Source organism: Sus scrofa, chromosome 2 (assembly GCF_000003025.6).
Source record: "Sus scrofa isolate TJ Tabasco breed Duroc chromosome 2, Sscrofa11.1, whole genome shotgun sequence".
Taxonomy (NCBI): domain Eukaryota; kingdom Metazoa; phylum Chordata; class Mammalia; order Artiodactyla; family Suidae; genus Sus; species Sus scrofa.
In genome coordinates, this window is record NC_010444.4 from 16,528,694 (window position 1) to 16,545,169 (window position 16,476).

Consider the following 16,476-nt stretch of genomic DNA (forward strand, 5'->3'; position numbering starts at 1 on the left):
CTCCCCGTTTTCCCTTTTGTTCCCTTCTCTTGGTATATAGGTCGTCCTCCAAAATACAATGCAGTGCTGGGGTTTGGAGCCCTTACCCCAACATCCCCCCCATCCAGTCATCCTGACTCCCCTGAAAATGAAAAGACAGAGACCACATTCACTTTCCCTGCACCTGTCCAGCCTGTGTCCTTGCCCAGCCCCACCTCCACAGACGTAAGTAACTTGGGAAAAGCTCACTCTCTTGCTCGGCTCTTCAGTCGGGAAATCCACTGTCATATGTTGTCTCCTTCCCAGTTGCATCTCCTTGACTCACCCTGGGACGGCAGTCTTCCCTGCAGGACACTGTGTGCCATGCAAGGCAGCTCTCTGCTGGGCCCCAAGTCCTGCACGTCCTTAAGAATTGTGCTCAATACCGCATTAGGAAGCTTAGTCCACGTTCTCGGGTCTGGACTCTTTCTGCGCGGAACGAGTTCTCAGGGCGGGGGCGGGAGTGGGCAGTCAGCTCCTATGAGTGAGAGCAGTGCAGGTTTCTTTCTGCAGTGTGGTTTTTTTTGGGGGGGGGCAGGTGATGAACAAGGTGTACATGCCCCTTGCACTCGCAGTCCTTGTTTCCTGCTTCAAGTAGAATTCAAGACGTGGGAAACTTTTCCTTAAAGCAACATCATTCAGCAGACTTATCAGAAACAGGTTCCTGAAAGAGTGTCACATACTCAGAAGTCCTTCCCCCAGAAGCTGTGGGAGTATAAACTAGTTTTTAAATGAGCACCTACAAAACAGTGGATTCACTCAACAAATACTCCCTGAGCAGGCACTGTTCTTGAGGCTGGGGACGGAACAGGGGACAGAACCAACTCCCTGCCCTTGGGGAGCTCATACTGCACCGCTAGAGGCAGGTGATAAGCAAAGGCACGTGTGAAAGGGCAGGTAATAAGTGCTGTGAATAAAACTGAGACAATGTAAGGGCCATAGAGGTCATGGCAGGAAGCTGCATTTTATGAAGAGTGATGAGAAAAGGCCTCTCTGATGGGAGTGGAGTGTGTGGGCATATCTGTGGGTGGAAGAGCATTCCACACAGAGGGAACAGCAGTGCAGAAGCCCTGCTTGTAGGAGGAAGTGTCACGTTTAGAGCAAGCAGGCAGAGCCGTGGGAGGGAGACCTCAGAGGACAGGGTCGGTGGTACAAAGCTTTGTGGCTTTTACTTCTAGTGAAGTGGGAGGTACTAGAGGGTTTTAAGTAGAGACATGATGTTATTTTTCACTTTTTATTTTTTTCACTTTTTTCATTTTATTATTTTTCCATTTTTGAAAATTTTTCAAATCTACAGAAAAGTTGCAGTAACAACACAAAGAGCAGATACATACCCTTCACCTAGATTCACCAATTGTTACCATTTTGCCACCTCTGCTAGTCCCCAACCCCCGCCCACGCCCACTTTTTTTAAATTTTTTTATTTATGGTTTTTTTTTTTTTTTTTGGTCTTTTTGCCATTTCTTGGGCCACTTCGGTGGCATATGGAGGTTCCCAGGCTAGGGGTTGAATCAGAGCTGTAGCTGCCGGCCTGCACCAGAGCCACAGCAACGTGGGATCCGAGCCATGTCTGCAACCTACACCACAGCTTAAGAGAACACCGGATCCTTAACCCACTGAGCAAGGCCAGGGATCAAACCCACAACCTCATGGTTCCTAGTCGGACTCGTTAACCACTGTGCCATGATGGGAACTCCCCACGCCCACTTTTTTTTTGCAGATCTAGCTAAAAAGCTGCAGGCCACATGAATCCTGACCCAGAATACTTAAGTGTATATCTCCCAAAAACAAAGACGTTCTCTGACATAGCTACAGTGCATTTATCAAACTGAGGAAATTTACTATTGCTAAAACATTATTATTATAAAAATAGCCCACCTGCAGATTTCTCTGATTGTCTCAATAAACACCTTAGCAGCACTTTGTTTTGTCTGCTCTGGGATCCAATCCAAGATCACTCTTGACATTTATTGTTACGGAATATTCTCTATAGTCTCCTTCCTCTGGAACAGTGTCTCAGCCTGTCTTTGTCTTTCATGACATTCACATTTTTCATAAGGTAGGCCAGTGCCATAACAGGGGTTCCTCCACTGGGATGATCTGAGTGTTTCCTTAAGAATAGATTCAGGGCGTGCATATCTGTAGGAGCACTAAATACGAACCCTTCTCAGGGCATCACAAGAGGCCTGTGTTGTCTCTGTGTCCCGTTGATGGTGATGCTAACTTTCATCTCTTAAAACAGATTCCACCAAGTATCCCTACCTATAAAGGTGCCTGTTTCCTTAGCTGGAAATAGCATCAAGATGGTAAAAATATCCAGTTCCCTAACAACCGGTTTTAGCATCCTTTGATGCTTCTTGCCTGCATTTATTATTTTTAAGGTGTTTGCACAATTGATTTGGATTTTAGAAGGGCCGCTACGTCTGACGTGGAGAAGAGACAGCGGGGAGATAGGATGGGAGCAGGGAGACCAGTTAGGAGGCTGTTGCCATCGTCCAGGCAAGAGCTGACAATGGCTTGGTCTAATAGGATGGCAGAAGTAGAGATGGTGCAAACCGACTCGGTCTGCATGAAAGAGTCAGCAGGATTAGATGACAGAGTGTGAGAAAAAGACAACAGCCAAAGGTTTTGGCCAAAGGATGAAGCTGCCATTTATTGGAAATGACAAGAGGAGCAGGTTTGAGGAGGGAAACCAAGGGTTTCATTTTGTACATGTCCCATTTCTTTTGTGAATTACAGACCTTGTCTTTCTGATCATCATGAGTAAAATGTCCTTTGAACTTGAGGGTTCTTAGTACTTACTAACGGTCTACGCCTCTCCAAAGATCAAAAGAATACCGGGAATTCTCATTGTGGCTCAGCGGGTTAAGAACCCAACTAGTATACATGAGGATTCGGGTTCAATCTCTGGCCTTGCTCAGTGGGTTAAGGATCTGGCATTGCCGTGAGCCATGGCATTGGCTGGCAGCTGCAGCTGTGATTCGACCCCTAGCCCAGGAACTTCCATGTGCCGCATGCAGGTGCAGCCCTAAAAAGACAGAAGAAGAAGAGTACCATGTGCACATCCTGAATTACAATTCCAGAGGAGACAAAGGAAGTGTGTCGTCCTTGGAAGGCCTGGGCCATAGAAGAGTTCTCTCCTTGGGCAGATTTCCTTCCTTGGATACAGCCAGTGGCTACAGGCCCAGCCTTGCTCTCAAGATTCAGCATTTCCAGAGTTCCCATCGTGGCTCAGCAGTTAAGGAATCTGACTAGTATCCATGAGGACATAGGTTCGATCCCTGGCCTCGATCAGTGGGTTAAGGATCTGGCATTGCCGTGAGCTGCAGTGTAGGCTGCAGATGCTGCTCGGATCTGGTGTCGCTGTGGCTGTAGTGTAGGCTGGCAGCTGTAGCTCCATTTTGACCCCTAGCTGGGAATCTCCATATGCCGCAGGTGCAGCTCTAAAAAGACCGAAAAAAATCATCATTTCCTCCAGTTCTCCTGGCTTTTGGCATTAGCAATTGACATAGTTTTCTCCCTGTTCTGTGAATGAGCACCAGAAGTCCCTTTCAGAAACTGTGTTTGCTGGCACCAAAGACTATCTCTGTTTTCCTCAGTCGAAGCATCGCCAGGGGTTGCCAGCTCGTGGCTTCTTGGTAGAGATCCTTCACAGGGTGACACTCTAGGGAGCAGATGATTATGGGTCTGCATATGAGTCTCTTTCCTAAAGGATGTTTTTGCTTTTTGTGACTTGTTTATTTATTCATTTATTTATTTTTGTATTTTTATGCACCTGTGGCATATGGAGGTTCCCAGGCTAGGGGTCAAATCGGAGCTGCAGCTGTCAGCCTATGCAACAGCAACACCACATCTGAACCGCGTCTGCGGCCTACGCCGCAGCTCATGGTAACACTGATCCTTAACCCACTGAGCAAGGCCAGGGATTGAACTTTCGTCCTCATAGATACTTGTCAGACTCATTTCCACTGAGCTGCAATGGGAACTCCAGTTTTTTGTGACTTTTGGCTAAGAGGCTCTATTGTTTTCTTTGAGTGACTGAACCCAGAGGATCCACTCAGATCAAATCACTAATTAAAAGCTTTTGCCAGTTTTCATCTTAAAATGCAAACTTTGTTCTTTTCAGGAATTTAAAGGTAAAAAGAACGCTACACTACTAAATGTTGAGACCTTTCTAAGTTAAACCTACTGGAATAGATTTTCTTTAGAAATAACTGACTTCTACTTTTACAGTGTCCCAACAGTGGCGATGATTAAAATCAACACAGAGAGCTGTGTTTGCTGCTGGGTTGCACAAGCCCCGACCACATTAATTAGACAATCACAGTTGAGAGGCAAGCATTTCCTGGGGATCAGTAACCATCTAGAGAGAGTTGGTAATATAAGACGCAGCCGGCCACTAATCCTCAGGATGTCCTTATTGCCACTGTCATCACTTTTATGAGAAGGAAAGATATGTTGACACAGTTATAAATTTTTTTTTCGCAAGTGATAAAGTTGCAGTTGACATAGCCAGGGTATCTCCAGAAATCATATATCCCCAGCGCCTAGCGAAGACGCCTGGGTCAGGTTCTTTGGTTTATGGTAGTAATTTGGTCAGTCACCAAAACCTGGGCCTTTGGACCTGGTACGGCATCTCTGTGGGACTTTCCTCTGCTCTCTTTAAGCAAAGAGCCGATGCTTTGTGGATGAAGCGTATATCTTGGCATCTCAGACTCACTTCTGTGGACAGTAGTTCTCAACATGTGTGGTCAGGGTGACCCTGAGACTCTTGCAGGGGAGTCACAATAGCAAATATGTTTTTATATATTATGCAATATCATATCAATCAAAATATAAAATCAAAAATATTTTAACGATCATACTGAAGTGTTCTTTGGAGTTTCATTCTCATTCTCTCCAGAGTAGGACAGTGGAGTTTTTCTAGATGCTACGTGATGAGGAATGATGTCATCACTCAGAGCTAAAGGGAATGTGTGTTCTTGGCTTTAAATTTTTTTCAGTACACGATTTTTGTAACTTCCTGCGATTCTATTTATATTTCAAAATTAAAAACTTTTAAAACTTCTAAAACAATAAATAGCGATAGATGTAAGTCATATAAGCAAAAGCACTTTGAGGTCCTTAGTAATTTTAAGAATTTTTGTGTGTGTCTTTTTAGGGCTGCACCTGCAGTATATGGAAGTTTCCAGGTTAGGGGTCAAATTGGAACCACAGCTGCCGGCCCACACCACAGCCACAGCAACACCGGATCCAAGCCACGTCTGCAACCTACACCACAAGCTCCCAGCAGTGCCAGATCCTTAACCCACTGAGCAGGGCCAGGGATCAAACCTGCGTCCCCATGGATACTAGTCAGATTTGTTTCTGCTGAGCCGTGATGGAAACTCCCAATTTTAAGAATTTAAAGGGGTCCTGACACCAAAAGTTTTAAAAACTGCTGCTATAGGATATGAAAATAGAAGAATTCTTTTCTTTAGAAACTTGAAGGAAGTTATATGACCTTTATTTTATGTAATCTTCGCCTTACACTTCTTGATGTCCTCTTTACTCAGGAGCAAAGGAGCAAGTAAGATAGGGATTTGGAATAAGATGTCCCATTTGTCTCTTACTTCATCACTGATTAATTTTACCTATGGTTCATGAAAAGAGTTTTTGAAACCATAAAACTTGTATAAACCCCTTAAAGATACAGACTTCAAACATGGGGTTGAGGTTTGAGAAAGACTAGCTCTGGAGAAGAGCCACCCTCTGCCTGATTTTAAGAATGAAAGAAGGAAGTCACAGTTAACGTAGTGGTGAAACCTTATGTCTTTCAGTGCCTGGAAGTTGAAATATTAGATTGTATTCTCATGCAGTGTTTTGTTTTGGGGGGATTTTGTTTGTTTGTTTTTGTCTTTTGTCTTTTTAGGACCACACCCGCGGCATATGGAGATTCCCAGGCTATGGGTCTAATCAGAGCTGCAGCTGCCAGCCTATGCCAGAGCCACAGCAATGCCAGATCCAAGCCGCATCTGCAACCTGCACCACAACTCACGACAACGCCAGTGAGCGAGGCCAGGGATCGATCCCCGCAACCTCATGATTCCTAGTCAGATTCGTTTCTGCTGCACCACAATGGGAACTCCTTATTTGGTGTTTTTGCACATGTACTCGGTATCTTTTTTTTTTACTGCCCAGAAGTAACATTGTCTTACCAAAAAAGATTAAAATCCATCCATACTTTGATGTATCTTACAACTTTTTCCAGCCAGTTTTCAAGGCTGCCAGCTACCCTTGATGTATATGTGCTGTCGGATACCTACAGCATCCTTTCCTTTGGAGAGAGATTGTAGATCTGGGAAGATGTGTTCCTTTCAGCGGTGTGGTTGAGGGGCTGTATCATAGGAAGAACTGGGCATTGCTCTCTGTATCACTGCTTCCTGTGCAAAATTTCTGTCTTAAGCTTTCAGCAGAACAGCCTAGAATTCTAAACACACTGGAAGTGAAAGGAGCTCTGCTCCGAGCTGTGACACTCCCTTGGCAGCTGACCAATGGCACCTCCCTTCCCTGGTCTCTGTATCAGCAGTGTCAATCCTGTTCAGAGAACAGGCCGGGGATTGACTTACCGAAAAACACCTCTTTTTGTTTTGTTTTGTTTTGTTTTGTTTTGTTTTGTTTTCTTCCGCCGGCCTATACCAGAGCCACAGCAACCCAGGATCCAAGCCACATCTGCGACCTACCCCACAGATCACGGCAGTGCAATCCTTAACTCATTGAGCAAGGCCAGGGATCGAACCCACGTCCTCATGTATGTCAGTCGGGTTCGTTAACTCCTGAGCCACAATGGGAACTCCTAATAAACACCTTTTAACCTCTTTTTTTTTTTTTTTTTTTAATGTGTTCTCTACAAATTTTGAATAGATCTGTGTTTTTTTTCTGATGGTGCCCTTTGTAGAAAGAGCTCCAGCAGGCTCACCTGAGGACCAGAACTATCATTGATGGGGGTGAGGGAGAGTAGCAGAGTGCACTTAGGCTGCTCTTCTTTTTCCATCTGGTGAAGTATTTCAGGAATAAAGTCTCCTGGAATAGAATGGTCCATTGAACAGTAAATGCCAAATAGTGGTCTTAAGGGAACATTGTCAGCTCTTTGGCTTTTTTAATTCATCATGTTAGAAGGTTCATAGGAGTTTAATTTGCTCCCGATTCATCTTTTTGAACTTTGACTACAGTTTTTCTCTCAGAGCAGGCGAAGTGAAAACCTCCATTTCTTGTCTCTCTTCTTTCTCAATCCTTCTGAACTCCACCAAAAAATGATGGGCAATGAGAATTTTTTGTACCATATTTGATGAGTGGATTCCAGTGTCCTTAAACTTTATGATTTGTGGGTTGGACTGTACCAAAACATAAATATCACCTATAAAGCTAATTTTGGCCTAAGTGGCCACAGAGTTCCAACTTCCTATAAACTCTACCTTAAGACTAAGAATACTGGCCCCACATGGGGAACCTCAACTGTATGGAGCAGGTGGGGGGGGCCTGTGCCATTGCCAGTTTCTGCTTTTTGCGAGCACTGTTGTAAACAGTTGGAGGGGCGCAGCTGATTGTCCTAAAACATTTATATGTGTCCAGAATGTGCCTGGTAACAGCCAAATTTTACCTTTTTGTCCTTTTTCTTACCTTTCCTTTCCATTTCATAGGGTGATATCCATGAGGATTTTTGCAGCGTGTGCAGAAAAAGCGGCCAGTTGCTGATGTGTGACACGTGTTCCCGTGTATATCACCTGGACTGCCTAGACCCTCCTCTGAAAACGATTCCCAAGGGCATGTGGATCTGTCCCAGATGTCAGGACCAGGTACCGTGGGCGGCCAGGCAGGGTGAGGGACTAAGGACAGGAAGGACCGCCTTTCCCCTCTTCCCTCCCAGGAGGTCTCCAGGCCACACTCCCCATTCACAGCACCGCACGTGCCGGCACTCACCTGTCCTCTCCCAGGTTCTCTGTCCTTGAGGTGGCGCCTCGTGCACAGGTGGAGAGACCCTGACTTCTTCCTTCTGTGGGAAATAAGTCCATAAGACTCTGCCACGTTCTCTAAAAATGGTCCAAACTTGCTGTAGGGTTAAAACTCTGGGAATAAAATCCTTATAGGAAAGTGCTCAGAAGATCGTTTAATTCAAATGGGAACAGCTTTTCACTTTTAATCTGTGTTGTCATCGGGATCAGAGCACTAACTATGAAGTACTGCCTTAATAGTTCATGGACTTGAAAGAAGAGAAAAACAAAACCTCTTCCCTCCCTTTTCTGTTTAGTTTCTTTTTCTGTCAACTCTATGTGTAGCTCTGCATTTTCAGAATACGCTTTCTCGAGTCTTTTTGGTTTTTTTTGTTTTTGTTTTTGTTTTTTTTGTCTTTTTGCTATTTCTTTGGCCGCTCCCGCGGCATATGGAGGTTCCCAGGCTAGGGGTCTAATCGAAGCTGTGGCCACCAGCCTACGCCAGAGCCACAGCAACGCAGGATCCGAGCCGCATCTGCAATCTACACCACAGCTCATGGCAACGCCGGATCGTTAACCCACTGAGCAAGGGCAGGGATCGAACCCGCAACCTCATGGTTCCTAGTCGGATTCGTTAACCACTGCGCCATGACGGGAACTCTGAGTCTTTTTGGAAGTAGGCAAAAGTATGAAGAATAAAAAAATAAGCTCGGTGGCTCAGCAAGCTTTGGAGTCCTGCTCAAATTCTTTGGAATCCTGATTTGAGAAAATTCTGCTTTTCCTCTTTAAATCATGGTCTTCATCCTTACCGTCTCCGTGATGTCTCTTCTCTCCTGCTGCTGCTTTGTGACTCTCTGATCATTTTTGGCTTGGGGTCTAGGTTTTACTTCAGTATTTGAAACTGATACTTAGTTTTCTTGGTCAGGCCATCTTTGAGGGACATACACAGCTAAAATTGAGGCAGGCAGCCCATGTCAAGTCAAGGATGAAACTGTCAGTAGCGGTTGCCATCATGCAGACTTGAGCTCGTTGCTTGTTGCTGTAGTTCCGGCTGTCAGGAATAGTTGGGGGTCACTGGGCAGGCATGAAAAGATGAGAAGGCTCAGCCAAGTCTCGGCCTCTTTCTAAGCCAGGGCTCAGGTGACCCTCGTTCTCTCAGGCTGATGGCTGGAACTTTGTAGTCCAGAAACTATAGGCCAGAGTTTTGTAACACTGCCACCATAAATCCTTCCTGGATTTTGTCTGCCAATATCTACAGACACTGTTGCTTATTATTACGCAGGGAATATGTGTTTATACCTCTTTCTCAAGGGTTCAATTCTGAAAATCTTTTCAGATGCTGAAGAAAGAAGAAGCAATTCCATGGCCCGGAACTTTAGCAATTGTTCATTCCTATATTGCCTACAAAGCAGGTAAAAAATTGTCCATATTGCCTTTTGTATAAGCCTCCTTTTGTTTAAAAAAGAAGAAAGTACTAGGAGACAGTGTTTGTTTTGTTTTTCAAAGGAACTTTAAAGTTAAAAATTAAAAGCTTTTGGGAAGTTCCCTGGTGGTCTAGTGATCAGAATTCGGTGTGTTCACACCGCTGCAGCCCAGGTTCAGTCTCTGGTTTAGGAACTTAGATCCCCTATCAAGCCACTGAACACGTGGCAAAACAAAAACAAAACCTTTTTTGTTGAAGGAAGTTAAAAGTTTATTGTAGTACTTTCTTGGGGAGGAAATATGAGAAGTGGTATTTTACTTATGTAAAGCCAGGCTCAAGCCACAGACTTTTTTTTTTTTTTTTTTTTTTTTTGTTAGCTCCTGTTTGCATATAAAAGGGAAGCCAGTTGGGCAGTGTGTGTGTGTGCCCTGGCTGTGGGGCTGCAGGATCTTTTTTCTTTTCTTTTTTTTTTTTTTTTTTTTTGAGGGTTGCACCTGCTGCTTATGGAGGTTTCCAGGCTAGGGGTCGAATCGGAGCTACAGCTGCTGGCCTACACCACAGCCACAGCAATGCCAGATCCAAACCATGTCTGCACGTCTGAGACCCACACCACAACTCAGGGCAACGCCAGATCCCTAACCCACTGAGTGAGGCCAGGGATCCAAACCCACAACCTCATTGTTCCTGGTCGGATTCATTTCCGCTGTACCATGACGGGAACTCCATTCTTTGAGGAAAATTTCTTTTTTGGCAAGCCTTCTGAACACAGTGGCCTTTTTCAGAGAGTTTGTCATTAAAAACCAGTACCCTTTCTGTTCCCAGCAAAAGAAGAAGAGAAACAGAAATTACTTAAATGGAGTTCAGACTTAAAACAAGAACGGGAACAACTAGAGCAGAAGGTGAAGCAGCTCAGCAGTTCTATAAGTGTAAGTAGACCTCCTGCCTCCTAAGCATCCCTGACAGGTACAGAGACGCAGAACTTTCCGTGTGTGTGAAGTGCATGCGGCTCTCGGGGCCTGATCCTTCCTTCAGCTGCCTGACACTGTTACCTTGGGTGGTTGCATTCCACCTCCAGTTAGAATTTGGCTCTCGGGTACAGGTGGCCAGGCGGTGTATGATGTCCTAGCCAAGCTCTGGGACATCCTCTTGGCTTTGATCTGAGACAAGATTTTCAGTCTCCTGGCTGAAGAGGTCAGGTAGCAACTATGGCAGCATGGCCACCACCCCTTGTGCTCCTGGGCCTGTTTGGGAGGAGTGTGGAGCCACCTGACACTGGGCAGACCCAGACCAGGCCCCCGCCTATGGGTCTTCCTGGCTGCCCTGGCTCGTGAGTCCATCGCACAGACCCTCTCTCCCACCCCATCTTCCACGCACTGCTGACCGCCTTTCCAGGCTTCCCTGACCAGCCTGAGGAGGAGAGGTTCCTGGAGACAAGTATTGACAGTAACCGCTACCCAGCCTGGCTGACCAGGTGGGAGAGAGGGTTGTGTTTGCAGCAGGGGTTCAGAGGCTCCTCCCGAGAGGAGCAGGCTTTCTTTTCCATTGAATAGGTCCCCTGGTTGGAGTGAGGTGGCCTCAGCCCTCATGATGCCAGGTGGTACCCTGGACTTGGTGGCAAGTATGCTCTCTCCTTACCATACCGCCTGTGGCTGGCAGGTTTCACATCTCTTTCCTTGCCTAGAACCTAGGCCAGCAGGTGTGGGAGGCCGAGTACGAAAGGGCAAAAGACTACCTACCAGTCCATGATGGAGCAGAAGGGCTTCTCTTGGCTGAAGCTTTGATTCTCCTGAATAGCACTGTCCAGGCCTCTAAATTCTTGCTGACCTAACGATCCTCAGTAGGCCCTCAGTTTGAATCCAGAAACCAGTGGCTTATTTCTACCCTGGAAACCCCAATCCAGTCCTGAGCCTATCCACACCATTAGCATGGCAGAAGTACCCCCCGCCCTGCCCAAACCAGCTTTAGCGCAGCTGGGGGAGCTTTTTTTTAAATGCCTTTTATTTTGTAGTATTAGAGTGGTAATTCACGTTTGGCTTTAAGTCCTTGTGTCAAGGAGAGTTGGCTTTTAAACCACTCAGCTTGCCCCCCCTCTCTCTTGCCTCTTGGGCCTCTTCCTTCCCTTGGGTAGTGGCACCCACTCCAGTGTGGAGCAGAACGAGGTCTAGGGGCTGCGCACTAGGTGACAGGGATCCTTTATCTGGAGAGGCTGCCAGGCCTGTCAGGAAAGCCGGAGGCTCAGTGCCCCTGCCCTTCTCATTGGCTGCAGAAATGCATGGAAATGAAGAGCACCATCCTGGCCCGGCAGAAGGAGATGCACAGCTCGCTGGAGAAGGTCAAACAGCTGATCCGCCTCATCCACGGCATCGACCTCTCCAAACCTGTAGACTCTGAGGCCACTGTGGGGGCCATCTCCAACGGCCCGGACTGCACCCCCCCTGCCAACGCCACCACCTCCACGCCGGCCCCCTCCCCCTCCTCCTCCTCCTCGCAGAGCTGCACAGCGAACTGTAACCAGGGGGAAGAGACTAAATAACAGAGCCCTGCTAGGAGAAGCCACGGGATCCCGGTGGCCAGGAGAGCAAAACACTGAAGACTCTAGAAAAGCAAAGCCGGATTTCTTCTGGAAAGTACAGAATTCTTTTGGTTCTTTGGTTCCAGAGAGAGAGAAGATGCTTGTGCCAGGTGGCACCAGAGTTTGCCAATTGATCCTTCTTATTCTGTGTGTACATGCAAAGATTGGACCATGTTACATGAAATAGTGCCAGCTGGAGGTTCTTTGCCAGCACCATGCCAAGTGAAATAATATATTTACTCTCTCTATTATACACCAGTGTGTGCCTGCAGCAGCCTCCACAGCCACGATGGGTTTGTTTTTGTTTTGTCGGGTGGGGAGCAGGGACGGGCGGAGGGAGGAGAGAGCAGGTTTCAGATCCTTATTTGCCGAGCCGTTTGTTTAGGTAGAGAAGACAAGTCCAAAGAGTGTGTGGGCTTTCCTGTTTCTAAACCTTCACTACTATAAAACCAAAAAGAGGAAATCGAGATTTAACCAACCCCAGTGCCCAGAGGAGGGATGGGGAGGGAAGGGGAGGGAGCCGGGGTGGGAAGAGTATATCGAATAAGCAGTATTTCATATTGTCTGGGGTGGGGGCGGCGCACGGAGAGACGGAGCCGAGAACAGCCGCCGGCTTCTCCGGAGCAGTCTGCTCCCCCGCCGTGGGCACCCCCACGCTCCCCACATTCCTTCCCTGCTTTGGCAAATGGGCGCCATCCCCGTGGATGATCCGGTTAACCTTCCCTCTCCAAGAACAAGCAGAGCCGGGCCTCAGGGGGCCCTTGCCCGGGGCAGGGAAGAAGGGGGTGTGTGTGTGTGTGTGCGCGCGCGCGTGTGTGGTGGTGTGTGTGTGTGTGTGTGTGTCGAGGAAGGAAAAAAGGTGGATCAGTGATTTTACTTGAAAACAAGCTCCATCCCTTTTCTATATTTATAAGAAGAGAAGATCCTGAGCGAAGCAGCACGCGACCCAGGTGTGTGTGAATTGAATGGAGACGTTTCTTTTCTCTCTTTTTTAAATTTTTTGTTTTTGTTCTTTTTCTTTCTCTTAAAAAAGAAGTTTTATTTTGTTGTTTCTTTTACTTTTTTGGTAACAAAAACTAAAATAAGGAATAGAAAAGCTGTTTTTCAGGCTGACAGTCCAATTAAGGGTAGTCGAGACCTTGCATGGTAGACTAGGAATCATAGTGTCAGTGAGGTCCAGTGAGTCTGTGTGAGTCCTTGTGTCATCGTTCGGGGCACTGTTTTTTTATGCAAGGGCAAAAATCTTTGTATCTGGGGAAAACAACAACAACAACTTTTTTTTTTAATTAAAAAGGAAAATAAAAAGATATTGAGGTCTTCCTAGTGTTACTTAAATTAAGATCAAGGTAAGAAACATTGTAAAAAAGAAATTACAAAAGTGCTATTTGTTTCCTAAAAACAGTGATTTCTATTAAAAAGGTGTCAGAACTGGAGAAAATGCTGTGTAGTTATAATTTTTTAGCACAGAACCTGCTGATCATGATGACATTTTGCTGTGTTTGTGTCTCAAGACTGGTGGGCTAGTCTCCAGGATTTCTGTCGTCCCGACGACGACGGCTGTGGCCCCCAAAGGGCGGGGGCGGAGCTCCCACCTGTCTCCCCTCCTCAGCAAAGACTGTCCTCTCTTCCTGGTGCAGGGATCTGGGCTCCTGTTTCTGCAGCCCAGACGCAGTGTGGATGGTATCAGGGTCCTACCTGTTGTCTCCTCGGATTTTGTTAGAGCCGAAGGCTGGTGCCTAAATAAGATCCCTTCCTTTGGTGCTGCTCCTGGTCTTTCAGCCACCAGCATTTTGAGTGCCTGGGGGACACAACTGTGAAGGAAACGGCCAGGGAAGCTCAGTGGTGCTTAGACAGAACAAGGGAGTGAGAGGTCCTAAGGTACGTGGTGTCTCTGAGACTGAGAGCCCCGGGGCCGCCTTTGTGTCTTCTTGCCTTTGCAGAGAGGTTGGCATCTCCAGTGCTTTCTCTGGCCACTGACTCCAGGCACTGGAGATGGGGGTTGACTCTGCTTTGCCCACCCACCAGCTTCCTTGGTGACCTTTGGCTAGAACGCTGTGCTGTGCTTGGCTTGGCTTGTCTCCTTCTTGAGAAAACCAGGGTTCTGGAAGGCTTGGGCCATTTCTGTCGTCTTGCCTTGTGGGAAGGAAGTTCTGGTAAGCCCGGGCTCCCACACACTCTGCCCATTGTGCGTGTCTGGCCACAGGAGGGAGGCAGAGGCTCTGGGCCCCAGCACTCTCAGAACGCCTCTCCCAAGCCGGCCCTGTGCCCCCGAACGGCCAGAGTCTTGGAGGGGCGGAAATCGGCCCACTGGTTTCTCCCCCACCTAGTTAGGCCCAGAAAGACACAGATGAGTCCTGAAAGCAACTCCAACAGGGAAATACGTCTTACTCTAAACCTGTCTCATCTCTACCAACCGCTTCCGTTCATCTTCCCTGGATGTTGGAAGAGGAGGTTAAAAGGGGCTGCACAGGCCTCAGAGTCAGACCTGCGAGGTCGCCTGAGGAGGGACGAAAGGAGCTCCCTTTTCTCATGCAAAACCCAAGGTGCTATGTCTAGTCAGGGAGCTTCGGGCGGGTGGTGCCTGGACTAGTTGGAGGAATAGTTGGCGGAGGTTCAGAGCCCAGAGGCAGGCTGTGCGCCCTGTCTTCAAGCCCTCCCATTTGACTTGTCTGGGCCCAGAGACCGAGGGTTGCCACCTAATACTTATCTTCTTGAAGGAAGTTGGGGGAACTGTCCTCACTAGAGGCCTTTGCTCAGAAAGGAGCTGCCGGGGATTCTCAGGGGTGGGGGCCGGGGCTAGGAACTGACCTGGGCTTTGCTAGCTGCTGTGAGGTGTCACACTCTGCCCTTGCCTAGGGTTGGCCTATGGATTCTTCCCCAAGTTCAGATATAAGCTGTTTTGCAGGTCAGCTAGTCTGGAGTGGAAAGTGCAGCCTGCCCCCAAGTCTGCATACTGGACTCAAATCCCCAAATGCCTTTACTGCAAAGAAAAGTCCCTAATCACCCAGTCTCATCCTACCAAGAGAAGACCCTCTCTGTCCCTCCAGACCTGTGGGTCCCTGTGACCATGACTGCCCCACCAGAGCTGCCTCCACCTCCCTCTCCCTCCCTCCTGCTTTTGCTCAGGCCCAGGTGTGGCCGCTGACAGACACATCTGAGCACAGCTGGCTTGCAGTCTCTCCAGAGGCCAGAGAATGGCTGGTCTGAGACTAGGAAGGAGCTGCCCCCGCTGGGCCCTGGATCAGGAGACCTCTTGGCAGTCCTGTGGCTCAGGTGCTGTGCCTGGGAGGCAGTGAGGTCATGTTGCCGTCATCGACCCTGCTCCTGTTCTTGCCAATGTGGCCTGCGGGCCCTTTTTCTTTCCCGGAGTCTGCTGGGTCTTGTCTCGCCTCTGCTGAGCTCATCCGGAGTTCTGCTTGCTTCCATCCTTATTGGACCGTTTGGGGGCAGGCCTGGCAGGGAGACCCAGCTCAGGGCAGCCCCTCGTGGGGCCTTAACCTGTGTGGGGCCTGTAACACAGCCATGGCAGCCTCCAGCTGTCACCCTGTGAGTGCTCTGTCTCCCTGCAGGCCCTGCCTCTGTCCCTGCTGCTTCCTGGCTCAGGCTCAACAGGCGCGTTGCTGGGCGCAATGGCTCGCCCCGCGCCCCTCCCTCTCCGGTGAGGGTGGCCCATCTCCAGCTCCCCTGCGTTCTGTGTGTGCAGTCGCCTCTCCGACACTTCCTCTCTTGGGGCCAGCAGAGCCTTCCTGGGCTCTTGTCCCAACCCACGACGCTCACAACACACTCCAAATGGTTTCTTCATTCCCTTTTAAGGTGTCGGTCTTTCTCATTTATCCAAAGGGCTTACCTTAGGAGACTCTTACCCCAGGGGCAGAAGGCTCTCGGGTACTAGGATAGATGGTGGCCCAGGTACATTTTCCAGGCCCGGCATTTTCCAGGTTCCATGGCTTCTGTTGGATGGAGGCAGCCTTGCTCTGTGTAAGACTGTGGACCTCACCCCACCCCTCAGCTGGGCACCCTTGTCAGGAAACAGGAGACCCTTTCTCACCCTGATTTCCAGCCATCCTCAGTGTCAGCTCCTTTTTAAGAAGTGGGGGGGGGCTCTGAGAAGATTCCTCTGGCCCTCCAAGAGTGAGGGGAAGCTGGGGGTCACCCCTTCGGAGAGCCCAGGGGGAGCTCCTAGAATTAGCCCTTGTGAAGGAAGAGTGGGGCACACAGATGGACTTCACTCCCGGCTCCCAAAGGCACCTCTTCCCCGAGAACACCACCATCCCCCACAGCAGCCTCTGGCCCCTGCCCCTGGCTCTAGTGTCGCTGGGTCCTCAGCCCAGGGTCAGTTGCAGTCAGGCAGGACAGGACGGGCAGCTGGAGGTCAGCACGCTCTGAGCAGAAAAGAGCCAGCCAGCCCCCAACCTGTCTCTCGTCCACGACCTTTGTGATTTCAGTCTTGGTAGAACTTGTATTTGGAGTTTTGTGCTTCAAAGTTTTTGTTT

At 48.4% G+C, this 16,476-nt stretch overlaps 1 protein-coding gene across 23 annotated transcripts in view; it reads left to right on the forward strand.

Annotated features, from left to right (window-relative positions):
• PHF21A (PHD finger protein 21A) overlaps positions 1-15,434 on the forward strand; it is a 202,164-nt gene extending 186,730 nt beyond the window's left edge. For 19 of the 23 annotated variants that reach the window (XM_021083133.1, XM_021083139.1, XM_021083122.1 and 16 more), the window contains 5 exons: positions 41-204; positions 7,698-7,853; positions 9,325-9,400; positions 10,234-10,337; positions 11,678-15,434. In XM_021083133.1, coding sequence (XP_020938792.1) covers positions 41-204; positions 7,698-7,853; positions 9,325-9,400; positions 10,234-10,337; positions 11,678-11,944 — 767 coding nt within the window. In that variant the 3' untranslated portion in view covers positions 11,945-15,434. The remainder of the gene's footprint in view (positions 1-40; positions 205-7,697; positions 7,854-9,324; positions 9,401-10,233; positions 10,338-11,677) is intronic. The other 4 variants (XM_013994378.2, XM_021083141.1, XM_005660964.3 and 1 more) reach the window with 3 other exon arrangements.